The sequence below is a fragment of the Microcaecilia unicolor genome, chromosome 6 (genome assembly GCF_901765095.1).
Source record: "Microcaecilia unicolor chromosome 6, aMicUni1.1, whole genome shotgun sequence".
Classification (NCBI taxonomy): Eukaryota; Metazoa; Chordata; class Amphibia; order Gymnophiona; family Siphonopidae; genus Microcaecilia; species Microcaecilia unicolor.
Window position 1 is genome coordinate 329,683,949 of NC_044036.1, and position 17,638 is coordinate 329,701,586.

The window sequence follows — 17,638 nt, forward strand, 5'->3', positions numbered from 1 at the left end:
GCCTGACATTAATGAGGGGGGTGGGATAAGGCTGAAGTTTCTTCTAAGGCACCCTGGGGAGTGGTGGTAAGCCTATAGCGGACTTACTGCATGCCAATTTGGAGGTACCATCGGCCCAACGCAGGCACCGGTTGGTGTTAGTTCCGGTCTCAGCACGCGCCATTTCATGCGCTGGGGAAAATAGGGCTTGAATTTTTTTTGCATGGCGATTACTGTCAGGTTTGCGTGGGAGCCCTTACTGCCCCCTCAGTGGGTGGTGGTAAGTGTTCCCTCCTGCATGGCCACATGGTGAGAGCAATCTTACCACATGGCCATGTATTTTTGCAGCCTTTTTACCCACTGCGGTACAGTGCGTGGCAAAAATGGCCACCACCGCTATTGCAGTGCCCTTTTTACCGCAGCTTGGTAAAAGGGCCCCACCCCAATTCCTTGCACTGGCCCTGTGTGCGGGGAAACTGACTGGCGTCCTGCCTGGCTCTTAACGTCAGAAGTCACAAATCTTGGTGTGGTTTGCTACAATTCACAACTTTCGCTGTGTTATTTCGCCGCAGTTTGTGGCTTCAGAGCAACGACGAGCTTGGAAACATGAGGGAAACAGGACTGATTTTATTGACCTGAGTCATGATTTTTAACTAGCCTCTTTGTTTCAAAATGAACATTGTTTTAATCTGGGTAAAAATATTGATGGCTTTTAACTCAAAACGTATGTCATATTTTGTTGCTTTCATATGCTGATTCTTACTTTTGGGTAAACGACTAGTCCATTAATGGATTTCACTTCTTTTCTTTTAGATTTATGAATGCAGCTGAGGGTTGTTTTTTTTTTTTTACCATTTGTCTGAAAGGAAAAAGTCACATTATTCAACAGTGGCTGAATCTCGGCTCCAGCACTGTGAATAATCAGGGTATAAAAGCAGAGCTCCTTAATCATCTGTTTTTTTTTGGGGGGGGGGGGAGGGGGAGGTTAAGGGAATTGTTTAAAAACTGAAGTCATTCTGGAGTTATCTGATTTCTTGTCGGGTCTGGTCCAGTGGGACTACTCTATATATAATGGGAGAGACTACCCTGTTTCCCCGAAAATAAGACATCCCCTGAAAATAAGACCTAGTTGAGGTTTTGCTGAATTGCTAAATATAAGGCCTCCCCCGAAAGTAAGACCTAGCAAAGTTTTTGTTTGGCCCCGATGGGACATGGACACAGAAACCTTAATTTTTTTCGCTGCAACCCAAAGACGAAATAACATTAAAGAAATGCAAGAAACAAGACTGAGGTGGAAATTCTATCGTCCAGCGGACTCCTACCATCCTCCTTCACGTTTTTTTGAAGATCAACTAAGTGAGCCCGGAAAGAAAAAAAACATCCCCCTTGCAGAGATAATAAAAGGAAAGAAAATGAGTAACCGAGCCCTTTCGGCGCTGCTCCATCGCCCAAGGGCTAAGTCAGACTAGAAGGACGGAAAGTGTTGCGAATGTACAGGAGGAGCGCATAAAGCGCCACCAACGGGGAACGGAGCTACCGTAGAATTTTTTTTTAACGTTTGTAATACGGTAGGGATGATCCTGCGCCCTAAGCCCTCTCACAATCTCCCGAGACCCCCAGCCAGAGCAGCCCGGCCCCACATTCCATTACCTTCCCTAGTGCATACCCCTCCTCCATTCCCAGCCCGGCCATGGCGGCTCTGCTCCGCTCGAGTCCTGCGGTCACTGTGGGCAGATAGGCGAGCCGTGGCCTACTCCTGCAGTATACCGCCCCCCCCCCCCACTTCAATACTGTTCCCGACCGCCACGGTCCCCCTACTACTCCCGAATAAGACATCCCCTGAAAATAAGACCTAGCGCATCTTTGGGAGCAAAAATTAATATAAGACACTGTCTTATTTTCGGGGAAACACGGTAGGTAGGCTTGGTTTCATTATTTGTTCCACCCAGGCTTACGGTTCCAATTTTTTTTAACAAACAAAAACTACAAATCCCAGAATGCAATGGACGAATCACTCCCTGCACAAGCTATCCTATGACATTATAAGCTGTCCATGGCCCCTGGCTACATTTGGCACAGATGAAAAGGGTTTAACCGGTTCTTAAACAGCATCTGGTCAGACAGGAAGCAAATTCACCACTAAAAATGGTGCCAGTTTTGCATTCACATATTTTCCCAGTCTTTGTATTAAAACAGCATGGAGACGGTTGCAAATTTCTGCAGCACTGTTTGGGTGTGAAAATTTCCAGGGAATAGTGACCCCCCATGTCCCCTACCTTTTGAGTTAAGCTGAATTGCACTTTTGCATTGAACTGTAAGTAAATGTCAGAGTGGGGGTGGGTGGGGGCAGGAAAGCTCCACAGATGTTACTGATTGTCAGTAGCATTACTGCACTGGTACCAATTCTGAGAAACGCAATAAAAAGATGCAGGCTTTGGAAAATGGCAGAAAATGAGAGAGAGAGAGAGAGAGAGAGAGAGAGAAAAGCAATTTTCAAACGCATCACCAGTCATAACTCATAAGACATTGCAACACACGAGCTACTATACCTTTTGCAGTGTCTGAAGCGGTGATTAACTGCATCCTTTATGCCCTGGAAGTGTCGTTGATCCCGTGACACTAATTTCTCACCCAAAGAGAAGATACAACTGCCCACTGTGTTTTTTCTAGCAAAAAAGGTGCCGGTACTCAAATGCCAGGCCACCCTTCAGGGTTGGGGTGAGCACTTTGGGACCCCACCCCAGAATAGCCAGCCCCCCTGCAACCAGTCATAGAATCTACGAAAGGCAGAACTGGCGTGTAGAGCCTGAGCTCTTTCATTAAAACTTGGGGTCAATTTTAGCAGACAACGGAAACGGTGCCGGTACTCAGTACCCCCAAGTACCCCCTCAAAGAAAGCCCTGCAACTGCCATGATAGGGCAACAGGAGACCTCCTGAAAGCTATGATATTTTGTTCCTATCAAATCTTTGGAGATTGCCATTTTCTTTTTTTTTGCTGCCTTGGGGACCTCATTGTTTACTTAGCGGCCATTCTTAATTGCAACGCTTGTCGTTAGAAGAGCACCTGGCAATTCCCATGACTGGCTACTGAATCTTGCAGAGTCAGCTGCCTGCTAAAGGTTCACTGCAGTCCTTCTGATGGGAGGAGGCCACCGCAGTGACACTGGACACATCATGCCAATACTAATTTCAGGGGCACATGAACTGAAGTGAAGACAAGACCATCACGGGTATAACTTTAACCCGTTCATTTTGATATTCCACCTTTGGTTATCACATCGAGGCTGTTAACAAATAAAGCAACATTATTTTTAGGTTTTATCAAATTAGTTTATGAAATTGCCATTTGCTGCTTAATTTGATCCCACAAAATACTCCACTTTGGTATCAAATTTCTTAGACTTATGGAACAGACACCTTTATCAGATGTGACTCTGGGCAAGTCACTTAACCCTCCATTGCCCCATGTAAGCCGCATTGAGCCTGCCATGAGTGGGAAAGCGCAGGGTACAAATGTAACAAAATAAAATAGATACTATTGGAGATTCTACATGGAATGTTGCTACTATTGGGGATTCTACATGGAATGTTGCTATTCCACTAGCAACATTCCATGTAGAAGGCTGCTGTTTCTGTGAGTCTGACGTCCTGCAAGTACGTGCAGGACGTCAGACTCACAGAAGCAGAAGCCTGCACGGCCACATTGGTGATCTGCAAGGGCCGACTTCTACATGGAATGTTGCTAGTGGAATAGCAACATTCCATGTAGAATCTCAAATAGTAGCAACAGTGGAGGAGTGGCCTAGTGGTTAGGGTGGTGGACCTTGGTCCTGAGGAACTGAGTTCAATTCCCACTTCAGGCACAGGCAGCTTCTTGTGACTCTGGGCAAGTCACTTAACCCTCCATTGCCCCATGTAAGCCGCATTGAGCCTGCCATGAGTGGGAAAGTACAGGGTACAAATGTAATTTAAAAAAATTGTTCTTAACAATAAAACAAAGCACAGAAAAATGGAATACTCTGAGCAATAAAAACAGCCTGGTCTAGAAGGTTACAGAAATGTTATTCTGGTAAGCCATAATGGAGCCCATGAGAAAAGCTAAATATTTTTTGACGCTCATTCAATTCTTACACCACCACCCCCCCCCCCCCTGTTCTCAAAGCATTTATAGTCACGCACGCAATAGGTCAAACACTGGACTGCAACAGCCCCTTTGGCTGACCTGGGTGAGGCCACATTCTTAGTCCAAGCTTCACTACTAGAGCCTGTGTGAAAAAAGAAGATATGGAAACTAGGCTCTCTCAGGGCCAAATTTAGGATCCGCTGAGCACTTGTGACCTGAACTAGCCACTATCGGAAACAGGACAGAGGGCTTGATGGACCTGGGCCTGTCTCAGCATGGTCTTTCTTCTGTCCTGATGAGTTTAAGAGAATGTTGTGCTGTTGAGGTAGAACCTCAGGCCTCTGGAAGAGAGCGTTGGCCACGGAACATACCAGAACTCCATGTAGAAGAAGAAAAGGCGGAGATGGCCAAAAAGAGCTATTGGAACCAGTTTGACGCAGCCGTGTTTCGGTATGTGCCTGTATCAGGGGACCATAATGCACTATGCCCAGAAACTCTGTGATCTGTATAATCTATCGGCACGTTGATGATCGCTCAGAGAAATGTGTAGGTCTCTAGAATAGCTAAAACAGCCTATTCCATGGCCGTATCAAGTCATATCAATAAACTGGATCCAATGATGTGGATCCTGTGACACCCTTATCTCCTTTTGAAGTTGCCACCCAGGACATTGAAGGTTTTTTTTTTTAGCTCCACTTCCTTTCCGTGAGGTTGGCATTACAGGTATGAAAATGCATCAGGAGGAAGGTGTCAGAAAGACAAATCTCTAGACAGGTCCACATATAGGCATAAAGAAACATAGGCAACTCCATCCAATGACAAATTTTCATAGGCACCAGAGGACTGTCGCCACTTCCCATTCCTACATTTGGGGGCCCCTTTTACTAAGCTGCGTAGGCGCGTGCCACGCATCCTAAGCACATCAATTTTGAACTACCGCCCGGCTACCATGTGGCCCGGGAGGTAATTTCATTTTTTTACACGTGTCCACTGAGCGCTAAGCAGGCGGTAATTGGCATTGCATGCGCCTAGACCATTACCGCCTGGTTACCACATGAGACTTTACCGCTAGGACAAAGGGTGGCAGTAAGGTCTCAGGCCCAAAATGGACGCGCGCCAATTTTTATTTTGCCACACATCCATTTTTGGACAAAAAGAAAAAAGCCTTTTTTTGCAGGTACGATGAAAAATGGACCTGCGCGTGTCCAACACACATGTCTACACCTCTCTACTCCAACTCAAGGTAGGGGGGGTGGGAGGATTGGCCGCGGCCCACTGGGCCACCAGGGACTTCTTACCAATGCTGGGGGGGGGGGGCGGTCATCGGTCGGGTCGTCGGTTCCTGCGAAGGGTTGCTGCATTGGGGGGAATGGGATCCAGCTAGCATACAAATGCATGCTGGACAGGGTTCACCATTCCTCCCCAATGGTCTGCAAACCCTAACGCCAGCTCTTTGGCGCACGGGTCGCTGATCATTGGGGATGAATAGGTTTAGCATGCATCTGCATGCTACTTGCGCTAAGAGCCCTGTTTTGCTTGCATTTGCATGCTAGTTGCGTTCAGAACCCGCGAGCGAGTTGTTTCACACGCTCGGGGGCTCTGATCATGGGGCGGTAGCAAACGTCGGCGCTAACAGCCTCTAGTGCTTGCATTTGCTTCTGATCATCGGCCCACCAGTTAAAAACAAACCATCACCTCTTCTAGGGGAGCTGCTAAATTAAGCCTAATACAAGAGCATCAGACTGTTTTTTTTCCCTCCCAAATGCTTTTTAGAATGTTTTTCTACGGTAGATAACGTAAGAAGACAAACCCACTAACAGCTTCATCATGCACTATGCTCACCTGTTGAGATATACTCGTTTCTCTGTTAACTGGCCCCTGCCATGCACCGGGTCATCGTAAGGTTCATTCTGAACGACCTCCACTCCTTCTCCACGGTCACTCTGCTCATGGCTGTGCTTACTGATCATGTACAACTGCCCAATTCTGTACTGAAAACAAAACACAGAAGACAAACCTTAGGTCTACATATCCCAGCGCTTCTCTAACTCTCATTCTGAGAAGAAAATAGAGGCAGCAGACGTTTTGGACCTGGAATCATTTTCTAGGACTTAGTAATCACTTTGACGCACACAGGAACTTTCTTCCAAAGAGAATGTCAAAATGTTAATAGTTTAATACTTCAAAACCTATTAGGCAACCTGTACAGCCTTGACAGACAGGTGTTGTTTCCTGGATTGCATGGAAGAAGGTACAAAGTTAATAATATCAATCATAATAATTATACATTATCATGCCATTACAATCCTATATAATAATTCTCACCTCCAACGTTCTATGCTTGGGACCGTGGCTCCCTGGCTGCAGGTGGACTGCGAGGCAGACACGCACGGACGTCAATGACGTCAAAACAGCTGATTCCAAGGCAAGGAGAGGAGTAGGGAAACATGCTGCTCCTCCTACTGCCTCGGAATCAGCTGTCACCCCCCGCGCTACGGCCCCCTCGAAACCCACCCCCTTCCTGAACCTGTCGATCCCCCCCACAGACACGCCGAAAACCGCACCTCCCGCCGCTGTTGTGCACTACCTGTGCTGACAGCCGAAGTGTTGTTCTGCCCTTCGGGTGGGTTCCTCAATCATCTTCTCAGAAAATTTAACTCCATGCGTCTGATGTCAGACGCATGCAGAGGAACGTCCCGACAAGATGATTGAAGAACCAACGGGAAGGAAAGAACAACACTTCGGCTGTAAGAACAGGTAGCACAACAACGGCAGCAGCGGCGGCGGGGGGCAGTTTTTGCCGGGGGGGGGGGGGAATTGCCTGCCTAAGGCCCGTTTCCTTGCCTACAGAAACAGGCCTTTTTTACTAGTGCAATTAATAAAGCGCACAGAATAGGTGTTACTGATGTGAACTGTTTGGTGATTATCTTCGTTCCAGAACTCGTGGTTCTTCCTATCAGAGGCTGTTGACATCTCTCCTGGTGCTGTGGTACACACCGGGGCTCATTTTCAAAAGAGAAAAATGTCTCAAAAACAGCATAAAGTGGACTTTGGATGTTTTTCTCAGAAAAAAAGTCCAAATCACGATTTTCAAAACTTGGATTTGAGATGTTTTTCTTTGCAGTGCATGCAAATCACAAGGGGGGCGTGTTAGGAGCAGGATTTGGGCGTTCCCAAACTTGGACATTGTTCTGCCATAATGGAACAAAGCAAAAATGTCCAGGGCTACAAGTTAGACATTTTGGTCTAGACCTTTTTCAATCAGGGGCATAGCTACGTGGGGCCACGGGGGCCTGAGCCCCCGTAGATTTGGTTCTGGACCCCCCTGCTGACGACCCTCTCGACCCTCCCTCCCGCCGCCAACCCTCCCGCCAGCCGAGGTCCTCTTGCTTCCCGCGGGAGGCTTCGTTCTGTTTCTGACGTCCTGCACATTGTACGTGCAGGACGTCAGACTCACAGAAACAGAACAAAGCCTTGCAGATCAAGGCTTCTTTCTGTTTCAGTGAGTCTGACGTCCGCCTTGCGCGGGAAGCAAGAGGACCTCGGCTGGCGGGGGTTGGGTTCCCTCACCAGCAAAGGTAGGCGACGGCGGCGGGGGAGGGTTGGCGTTGGGAGGGGGGTCGAGAGGGTCGTTGGCAGGGGGGACAAAGTTGGTGGTGGCGGCGGTGGCGGGGGGGGGGGGGTCGCCCGGCAATGGCGGGGAGGGCGTAAAATGTGCCCCCTCACCTGGGCTCTGGACCCCCCTCCCGCCGAAGTCTGGCTACGTCCCTGGTTTCAATCATGACTAAGTCACTAAAAGGTGCCCTAAATGACCACTGGAGGGATTAAGGCATAACCCAGCGGTCACTGACCCTCTCCCACCCCCCAAAAGAGGTGAAATAAACAGTCCATACCAGCCTCTGTAACAGCTTCAGATATTATGGCCAGTCCTATTAAAGCAGCAAGCAGGACCCTAGAGTAGCCTAGTGGTCGGTGAAGTGCAGGGGACCCAGGATCGTATCCCACTCTAACTGTTACACTTGTGGTGGAATATATGAGCCTTCCAAAGCCCCTCCCAAAACCTACTGTACCTACATATAAGTGACACCTGCAGGCATAAGGGCTATTGTAGTGGTGTACAGTTGGGTTCAGTAGGTATTTGGTGGGATTTGGAGGGCTCCCCATACAATCTAAGGGGGTGACAGTGAGATATGTACCTGGGACCTTTATGTGAAGTCCACTGCAGCACCCCCTAGGGTGCCCCCACAGCTCTGTTGGGATGTCTATGGCTAGTCTACTAAGAAAGTTGCCTCCTTCATACATCCCAATGGTATGTTCTTTTGTGTTTTTCTCTTGGGCTTTTTTTTTTTTTTTAAATGGTCCTAAAAGACAGACGCACGGAGCACAAAAACATCTAGCAAATGACCATTTTTGAAACAATTGTGAAATAAAAAGTTGGACTTTTTCTGGTTTGAAAATGGCCATTTTTGCTACTGGATTTTTGGCCATTTTCCCTAAAACGTCCAAAATTGGATTTAGACATCATATCGAAGATGCCCTTCAAAACCTTTTACTAGACTGTGCACGTTGTCACTACGAGGTCCACAACTGTGAAACAGTTTACCCTTGGAGTTACAGGGTGTGACAGATTATATGACTTTGAAAAAAGATAAAAGCTTGGTTGTTTTGTTGTTTTGAATGATTTTTTTTTTGTTTTGTTTATGTTACTGTTTTTCTGTGAATATTTAGGTATGTTTATTGTAAAATGCCTGGAAAGAAGGTGATAGGCGGGTATAAAGTTAATAAAAAAAAAATGAAATGAAAGCCTCAAGAGACATTTCCAAATCACACAGAGACACAGTTACAGAAGGGGACTGACTCCAATTCAAAGGAGATCTAGCTTGCAGCTGTACAGGAGCAGTCCAAAACTGCTCGGTATCCGTGGTTGAAGATGGTTAGTTCATGCTGGAGCTCCTCAGCAATGCTATGCACGATCACAGAGAATGACCTGTCTTTAAATTCTGGACAGGACTTTGCTTGCCCCGGGGGAGAGGAGAGCCGTAGCCACTGCTTAGAATCCGAAAGAAGAGGCAATGTAAATGAATAATGGAAGGGAATCAGTCAGGTTATGTTCTATAGGCTTTACCTTGGAAGGAGGGACAGGGAAGGCAGGATGAAGACTCAAGGAGTCAGAGGTGGGAAAGGGGAAAATAAAGTCACAGGAGATGGTAATGGTGCAGGCCAAACTCCCAGTTGCCAGTTGACTTCATTGCGTCAACACAGTCCTGTGTTTTCTTAAGGAAGTCAGGACTCCAAGTCCCCAGATGCGGAGGGGCAAAGCCAGGGGCGTAGCCAGACAACAGATTTTGGGTGGGCCTAGGCAAGAAGTGGGTGGGCACCAAGTGTTCCCCCCCCCCCCCCCCCCAACCACCCAAAAAATATCTCAGCTGGCAGGAAAACGCTTCTTTCCACCTTGGCAGTCTGCAGCAGGCTTACGCTGAAAATTGAGCATGTGAAGGTGCCAGTATCATGGAGAGAAGCGTTTTCGTTACCATCAGGGGGGAAAGTCTTCAGCTGGTGGAGCTTGGCATCCCCACCAGATACCACTAAACGTGTGCTACTGTTGGGTGGGCCCTGGCCCACCCAGGCCCACCTGTGACTACGCCACTGGGCAAAGCAGAACTGGAACAAACTTTTCTGGAAGTATAGACCCAGCTGATAAAAAATATGGGGTAGGGATGGGGGTAATTCTTCATATCTGATTGAGAAGGTAGGGTGTCAGCTGACTCCCCCTTCAATCAACTCTTTCTGTACTATAATTCCAAGACTGTGCCAATTCCTTCATTATTATTTCGTTCTGCGGATACACAGCCTGTGGCTCTTGTGCAAGCTCGCAATGTTGAGCAGTTGGCGAGCTGCTGATCCATTCAGTAGCTTGAAAAGAAACTCTTGGCAGACTGTTTCTGCACTCATTAAGAATACAGACTCCTAGCCAATCTCTGAATGGTGCAATAAAACTCATAGCCTGTGGGAAGGGAAGGTTACAAAAATTCCCTACTGTGGCACATCGGATTAGCTCCCAGGCTCTTGAGAGTAACAAGGATGCGCACAATGGTCACATTTTTTTGTGTTCTTTTATTGCTTTTAGTTTTCAGCACGTTATCTGCAAACACAATGGAAAAACCCCATTGCGTCATTTTTTGTTTTCAGTTTGTTCTGAAAAGGAACAGATCAAATCTTTTTTCATTGCGTTTTTCACTTTGTTTCAAAAGAATGCACACCACTTCTCACCGGTAGATTGACCCAGAAGGATGGGAAAATCAAGGGCTCCTTTTACAAAGCCGCGCTACGGGCTTTGTCGCATTTGCTGCTCGGGAATCACTAACACAGCTTCCTATATAATAATTCTCACCTCCAACGTTCGGACGCTGCCTGGAACCGTGGCTCCCTCGGAGGTGGTCTGCTTCCGTCGGTAGATCACAGTGACGTCATGACCTTCTGTTTCAGCTGTTCCTGTGGTCCCGCCCTTCAGGGCGGGACCACAGGAACAGCTGAAACACAAGCGAAAAAAAACTGTTGGAAGCGGCGTCCTTGCGTGCAGCAGGCTCCCTACCCCCCCTCCTCCTCCTCTTACCGGGGTCCCGGCGGAAGCGTTGAAGAACGAGGAGGCTCAGCGAGTCTGCTGCCTTCCCTTCTCTTCGCTCTGACTCTGGTCCCACCCTTGCGGAAACAGGAAATGAGGGTGGGACCAGAGTCAGAGCTCAGAGAAGGAAAGGCAGTAGACTCGCTGAGCCTGCTCGCTCTTCAATGCTGCCGACGGGACCCTGGTAAGAGAGGGGGAGAGGGGGGTTGGTGATTTTGGAGGGGGGCGGGCGACGTGCACGTTGGGAGATGGGGGAGGGGGGACTGGCACTCGGAGGGAGGACAGAGCGAAGGAGAATGACAGAGGGAGGGAGGGAGGGAGGGAGGGGGGACTGGAACTCGGAGGGAGGACAGAGTGAAGGAGAGTGACAGAGGGAGGGAGGAAGCCATGGAAATCGGAAGGGAAGAAAGGGAGCCGTGGGACTTGGAGGGGACAGAGGGAGAGAGCGAGGGGGGGGGGAAACCTTGCTAGCACCCGTTTCCTTTCATACCGAAATGGGTCTTCTTTACTAGTTGTAAAAGAAACCCCAAGTCTTTTCCATCTTCAAAGTTGAACAAAGCCAAGATTTCAATTTGTGTTAGAGCCACCCATCCTAAGCAATATTCCTGGACATCCTCCCCTCAGTGGCAAGCCTGTCCCCATTATGCCTCTTCATATCCCTTCCTGTCTCCACCAGTCTCTCTCTCTCTCTCTCTCCTGCACAGTTGCCTCTGATCCCACCCCCATACCTGCTGCCTCTTCTGTCCCCCCGGTGGTTTCTGATTTTACCGCCATCTCTGCAACCACTGCTGCTGCTACAGCAGCCTCTGTATTCTGCCCACATGAATTGCAGCAACACAAAAAGCAACCCTCTGTCATGGTCTCACAGTCCTCACAAGCAGGGGCATAGCTACGGGGGGGGGGCACGGGGGCCTGGGCCCCGCAAAATATGTCCGGGCCCCTGGGTTGGCTGGCGGGGGTCCCCAACCCCCGCCAGTCGAAGCCTTCTTCAGTGACACCAGTCTCCGGTGCAGCCGCGTTCCTGCTCTGCTCTTCTTGCTCCTCTTGTCCTGTGCACACTGACGCTCCTTAAAGGAGCATCAATGTGCACAGGACAGGAGGAGCAAGAAGAGCAGGGCAGGAACGCGGCTGCACCGGAGACGGCGCTGAAGAAGGCTTCGGCTGGCGAGGGTTGGGGACCCCCGCCAACAAAGGTATTTGTGGGGCAAGGGGGAAGTGCGAGGAAGCGGTGGCAGGGGGGTGCAAAGCGAAGCGAGGCATGGCAGTGGGGGGGGGGGGGCGGCAGGGCGGCACTCAAAATGTGCCCCCAACCTCGGGCTCTGGCCCCCTCCCACCGTAAGGTCTGGCTACGCCCCTGCTCACAAGGTGGGAACTAATGCATTAGAAGACTTGTTGATGTAACATATGAAGAAGTGGGTTTCAAACTGCCCAAGAGAAGTAAAAAAAAGAGCTGACTGTAGACTCCACAAGAACTTACTCCGAGAAGGAAGTGACGAGACATAAAAGGCACAAGACGGTGATGGCATATACCAAGGATTAGAAGAGGAACCAAAGCAGGTCTAAGCCTCGTGATCAGACAAGGTCAAATGAAAACTGATATGGACATGAAGGAGCTAGACATTTTAGAAGGAAATACATTTATTTATTAGGATTTATTTACCGCCTTTTTGAAGGAATTCACTCAAGGCGGTGTACAGTAAGAATAAATCAAACATAAGCAATAGACAATTACAGCAGTAAAAATATTCAAATAATACAAAGTATGGCATAGTTACTATTTACAATGTCAACACAATATACAATACAACATTTTAATAGCGTAGGGTATAATCAAAGATGGAACATATAGATAGGTAAGAGAGTAAGAGGAGTCAGAAAATAAGGTGACTAATTTAAAGAGAGGTGAACATGAGGACAGAGAGACGGTTAACTATTATCTCAGCTAGGGTAGGATTGGATTAACATGGTGCAGTATGTAGGCTGTGCCTTTTGTCTTGCCTTATATTAAGCCTGATTATAGCATCCTGGCAGTACAGTCCTATAAGAAATTCAGGTTGCCTAAAACAGAGACAATTCTTTTATTACAAAACTTCAATCATACTTAGGGGTCTTTTTACTAAGGTGCACTAACAGATTTAGCAAGTGCTAACTATTAGCATGCGCTATATGATAAGGTACCCATAGGAATATAATGGGCACCTTATCGTTTAGTGCACACTAAGGGGGTCTTATACAAAGGCACGCTAGTGTTTTTAGTGCACGCTAATGATTAGCACGCTCTAGACGCTAGAGACGGCCACAGGAATATATGGACATTTAGCGCATGTTTATTTTTAGCATTGCTAAAAACGCTAGCCTGCCTTTGTAACAGGGGCCCTAAATCTGTTAGCGTACCTTACAGGGGCGTAGCCAGACCTCAGCGGGAGGGGAGCAGGGCCCAAGGTGGGGGGGGCACTGTTTAGCTGCCTCCCCCTGCCGCCGACCCCCCCCCCAACCGCTGCCGCCGCAACTGGAAATCTCCCCAGCCACTTTGGACCGCCGCTGCAACTGGAACTCCTCCCCCCACTGCTGCTGCATCAGGTACCTTGTTTGCTGGCAGGGGTCCCCAATTCCTGCCAGCTGAAGAGTCTTCTTCAGCGCTGGTTGACTCCGGCGCCTTCGCTGTAGGATCATCTGTTTCTGATGCCTTACGTCCTGCTCGGGGCTACATGCACGGTGTAGGACGTAAGGCATCAGAAACAGATGATCCCACAATGAAGGCGCCGGAGTCGACCGGCGCTGAAGAAGACTCTTCGGCTGGCGGGAATTGGGGACCCCTGCCAGCAAACAAGGTACCTGATGCGGCGGCGGGGGGGGGGGGGGCAAATGTATAGGGGGCCAGGGCGTAATCTATGGGGGGCCATGCCCCCGTGGCCCCACGTAGCTACACCCCTGGTACCTTAGTAAAAGGACCCCTTAGGTTTTCTTGAGCCAAGATCAGATTCCCGTCTTTCAAGCAGAAATAGGAAATTGAGCCGACCCCTGGCTTTCCTGCCTATGTTCTAAAATTACCCTTCTCCCTTTGAGGGGTGCCTGTGGAGACCCTTGGGAACATTCTTGGTAACCATGACAACAGAAATACAGCAATAAAGAAGGTCACACGTTCTGAAGTATTTTGTTTCAGCTTGGTGATGTCTAATTTCTCGCACTGGTCTTGTTCTATTACGTTTGTTTCACCACGAGAGTCATGACTGCAGAGCATGAAATGACTGCACTGTTAGTAAAATACCTTTGAAAGAACTTATTTGTACTGATTTGCCAGTGTACTTTATTGATCTAATAAAAGTGTTTTACTTTTACATGAGCCACAGAACATTTGCACTGTTCAGATTCCAGAGATTTTCAGGCTTATTTTCGAAGGAGAAGGGCGCCCATCTTTCAACACAAATCGGGAGATGGGCATCTTTCTCCCAGGGTCGCCCAAATCAGCATAATCGAAAGCCAATTTTGGGCGTCCTCAACTGCATTCCGTCGCGGGGATGACCAAAGTTCAGGGGGGGGGGGGGGGGTGTCGGAAACATAGTGAAGGCGGGACTGGGGCGTGCTTAACACATGGGCATCCTTGGCCGATAATGAAAAAAAGAAGGGCGTCCCTGATGAACACTTGGCCGACTTTACTTGGTCCATTTTTTCTTGCAACCAAGCCTCAAAAAGGTGCCCAAACTGACTAGATGACCACCGGAGGGAATTGGGGATGACCTCCCCTTACTCCCCCAGTGGTCACTAACCCCCTCCCACCTTCAAAAAATGTTTTAAAAATATTTTTTCCAGCCTCTATGCCAGCCTCAAATGTCATATCCAGCTCCATGACAGCAGTATGCAGGTCCCTGGAGCAGTTTTAATGAGTAAAGGCCGCCTGAATTTTGGTTACAGTACACCAGAATGTACTACTTACACTACAAGAGGGCAAATCGATCGATCCACAAATATTCTGGCAACAAATATACGACAACGAATGGACAACACGCACTGATTCCATACTTTATCTCAACCACTGGGATGGCAGATGCAACAGCGTACTAAACAAAATAGCACCCTTAAAAACAAAAATATCAAAAAGACAAAACACTATACCTTGGTTCAATGACGAACTAAAAAAACTCAAAACACAATCTAGAAAACTTGAACGAGTATGGAGAAAGACAAAAGATGAACATACACTCAATGCATGGAAACAAATACATAGAAAATACAAACACGCAATAAAACAAACCAAAAGGTCCTACTACAAAACCAAATTAGGACTGGACTACAAAGATATGAAGAAACTATTCCAACCCGTAAATAAGTTACTAGACACCACCCCTATCACCACAACCAACACAGATATCCCACCCGCAGACAAACTTGCTAACTACTTTAACGAAAAAATAATAAAACTATACAGCATACTTCCTCATCACAATACTGACATCGAAATCTTCTTCAACGATCTGGACCCATCCTCCGAAGGAAAGCCAGCTGACCGCATTTGGACAACATTTAATCTCCTCAGCACCGAATCAGTTACACAAGCGACTCACAGGTTCGCCAAGACCAAACTGGATATTGTCCCAGTCATCTACTCAAGTCTGCCCCAGACCATTTCATAGCAGACCTTACATCCCATCTAAACGTCATGTTACAACAAGGTCTTTTCCCTGAGGAACATGGCAACATCCTACTCACCCCAATACCAAAAGATGCAAAGAAAAGCACAAACAATATCACCAATTACCTCCCTGTTGCGTCTATCCCATTAGTAGTAAAAATGATGGAGAGCTTCGTGACTAAACAGCTTACGGAATACCTGGACAAGTTCTCAATACTACATAATTCACAATCAGGATTCCGATCCCACCATAGCACCGAAACTGTCCTAGTCACCCTCCTGGCCAAATTCAAGCAGGAGATTGCCACAGGCAAAAGCATACTCCTCCTCCAGTTCGACATGTCGAGCGCATTCGACATGGTAAACCACAACATACTACTAACAATACTAGGCCACTTCGGGATTGAAGGAAACGTACTTAACTGGATCAAAGGCTTTCTAACCACCAGAACCTATCAAGTCAAACATATCACCACCGTGGAAAACAGTCTGCGGAGTACCTCAAGGATCACCGTTATCACCAATACTCCTTAACATTATGTTGATTCCACTGGCACAGTCCTTATCCAACCGAGGCCTTAACCCATTCATTTACGCAGAAGATGTTACAATATACATCCCCTTCATACATGATCTGACCAACAAATCAACGATAGTCTGAACATCATGGACTCCTGGACAAACTCATTCCAACTGAAACTGAACACTGAAAGAACACATTGCTTCATCCTCTCCTCTCCATATAACAAATACAAACCCACAACCATAAATACTCCAGGATATACCCTCCCTACCTCGGACAGTTTGAAAATACTCGGTGTCACACTCGATCGCAACCTTACCTCGAGAGCCAAGTAAACTCTGTAACAAAGAAAATGTTCTATTCAATGTGGATGCTCAAACGATTAAAACCTTTCTTCCCAAGAGCAACTTTTCGATACCTAATACAATCAATGGTCCTAAGCCATGCAGATTATTGCAACGGAATCTATGCGGGCTGCAAAGAACAACTCATAAAAAAACTCCAGATCACCCAAAATACAGCAGCCAGGCTGATATTCAGCAAAACACGCTTCGAAAGTGCCAAACCCCTCCGAGAAAAGTTGCATTGGCTCCCAATCAAAGAACGGATCATCTTCAAAATCTGCATCTTAGTCCACAAAAATCATGTACGGCGTAGTCCCAGGATACATACCAATAAGAAACAAAGTCAGATCGTCAAGATCCTACCTAAGCCTACACTACCCAAATTGCAAAGGACTGAAATACAAACCGGCTTCCATCACACAATCTTCATCCATTCCGACCCGCCACTTATACCTCATAAGATCACTATACAACTTTGTTATCCACCGACTGGGCAAACGCCTTTGACGGTACTATGTAAGCCACATTGAGCCTGCAAGTAGGTGGGAAAATGTGGGGTACAAATGCAAAAAATAAAATAAAATAAATAAATACTCCAGGGCCATACAGAGGGTTTCTTGCTAATTTTCTTGATTTTCTCTGTGAGGTTTGGGACAAGCGTGTCTTTATTTCTCTGGTGCAGTACTGCAGGCAAAGTCTGGCTTTTGGGGATTTCCAGTTCAGTTTTTTGCCTGTTTCTATTTCTAGTTTTTGGTCACTTTGACAGAATAAAATTTGCATTTAATAAAGTTTTTTTTTTTGTTCAATCATTTTTATTAATTTGGATATAACAATAAAAAAGGAAATTAAGTACCATTGACTTAATAACAGTTTAACAAGTTAGAACATGTCCACTGACTTATAGAAAAATTATGGACAGTGTTTACATCATCTCTAGAATCCCTGATGCTGTTACATAGTAATATAGTAACATAGTAGATGACGGCAGAAAAAGACCTGCACGGTCCATCCAGTCTGCCCAACAAGATAACTCATATTTGCTGCTTTTTGTGTATACCCTACATTGATTTGTACCTGTGCTCTTCAGGGCACAGACCGTATGAGTCTGCCCAGCACTATCCCCGCCTTCCAACCACCAGCCCCACCTCCCAACCACCGGCTCTGGCACAGACCGTATAAGTCTGCCCAGCACTATCCTCGCCTCCCACCACCGGCTGGCTCTGCCACCCAATCTCGGCTAAGCTCCTTAGGATCCATTCCTTCTGAATAGGATTCCTTTATGTTTATCCCACGCGTGTTTGAATTCTGTTACTGTTTTCATTTCCACCACCTCCCACGGGAGGGCATTCCAAGCATCCACTACTCTCTCCGTGAAAAAGTAGTTCCTGACATTTTTCTTGAGTCTGCCCCCCTTTC

The 17,638-nt window shown here is 47.3% G+C and overlaps 1 protein-coding gene across 2 annotated transcripts in view; it reads right to left on the reverse strand.

Annotated features, from left to right (window-relative positions):
- PITPNC1 (phosphatidylinositol transfer protein cytoplasmic 1) overlaps window positions 1-17,638 on the reverse strand; it is a 393,300-nt gene that overhangs the window by 149,470 nt on the left and 226,192 nt on the right. For both annotated transcript variants that reach the window (XM_030208446.1, XM_030208447.1), the window contains exon 2: window positions 5,946-6,094. In XM_030208446.1, the coding sequence (XP_030064306.1) occupies window positions 5,946-6,094 (149 nt within the window). The remainder of the gene's footprint in view (window positions 1-5,945; window positions 6,095-17,638) is intronic.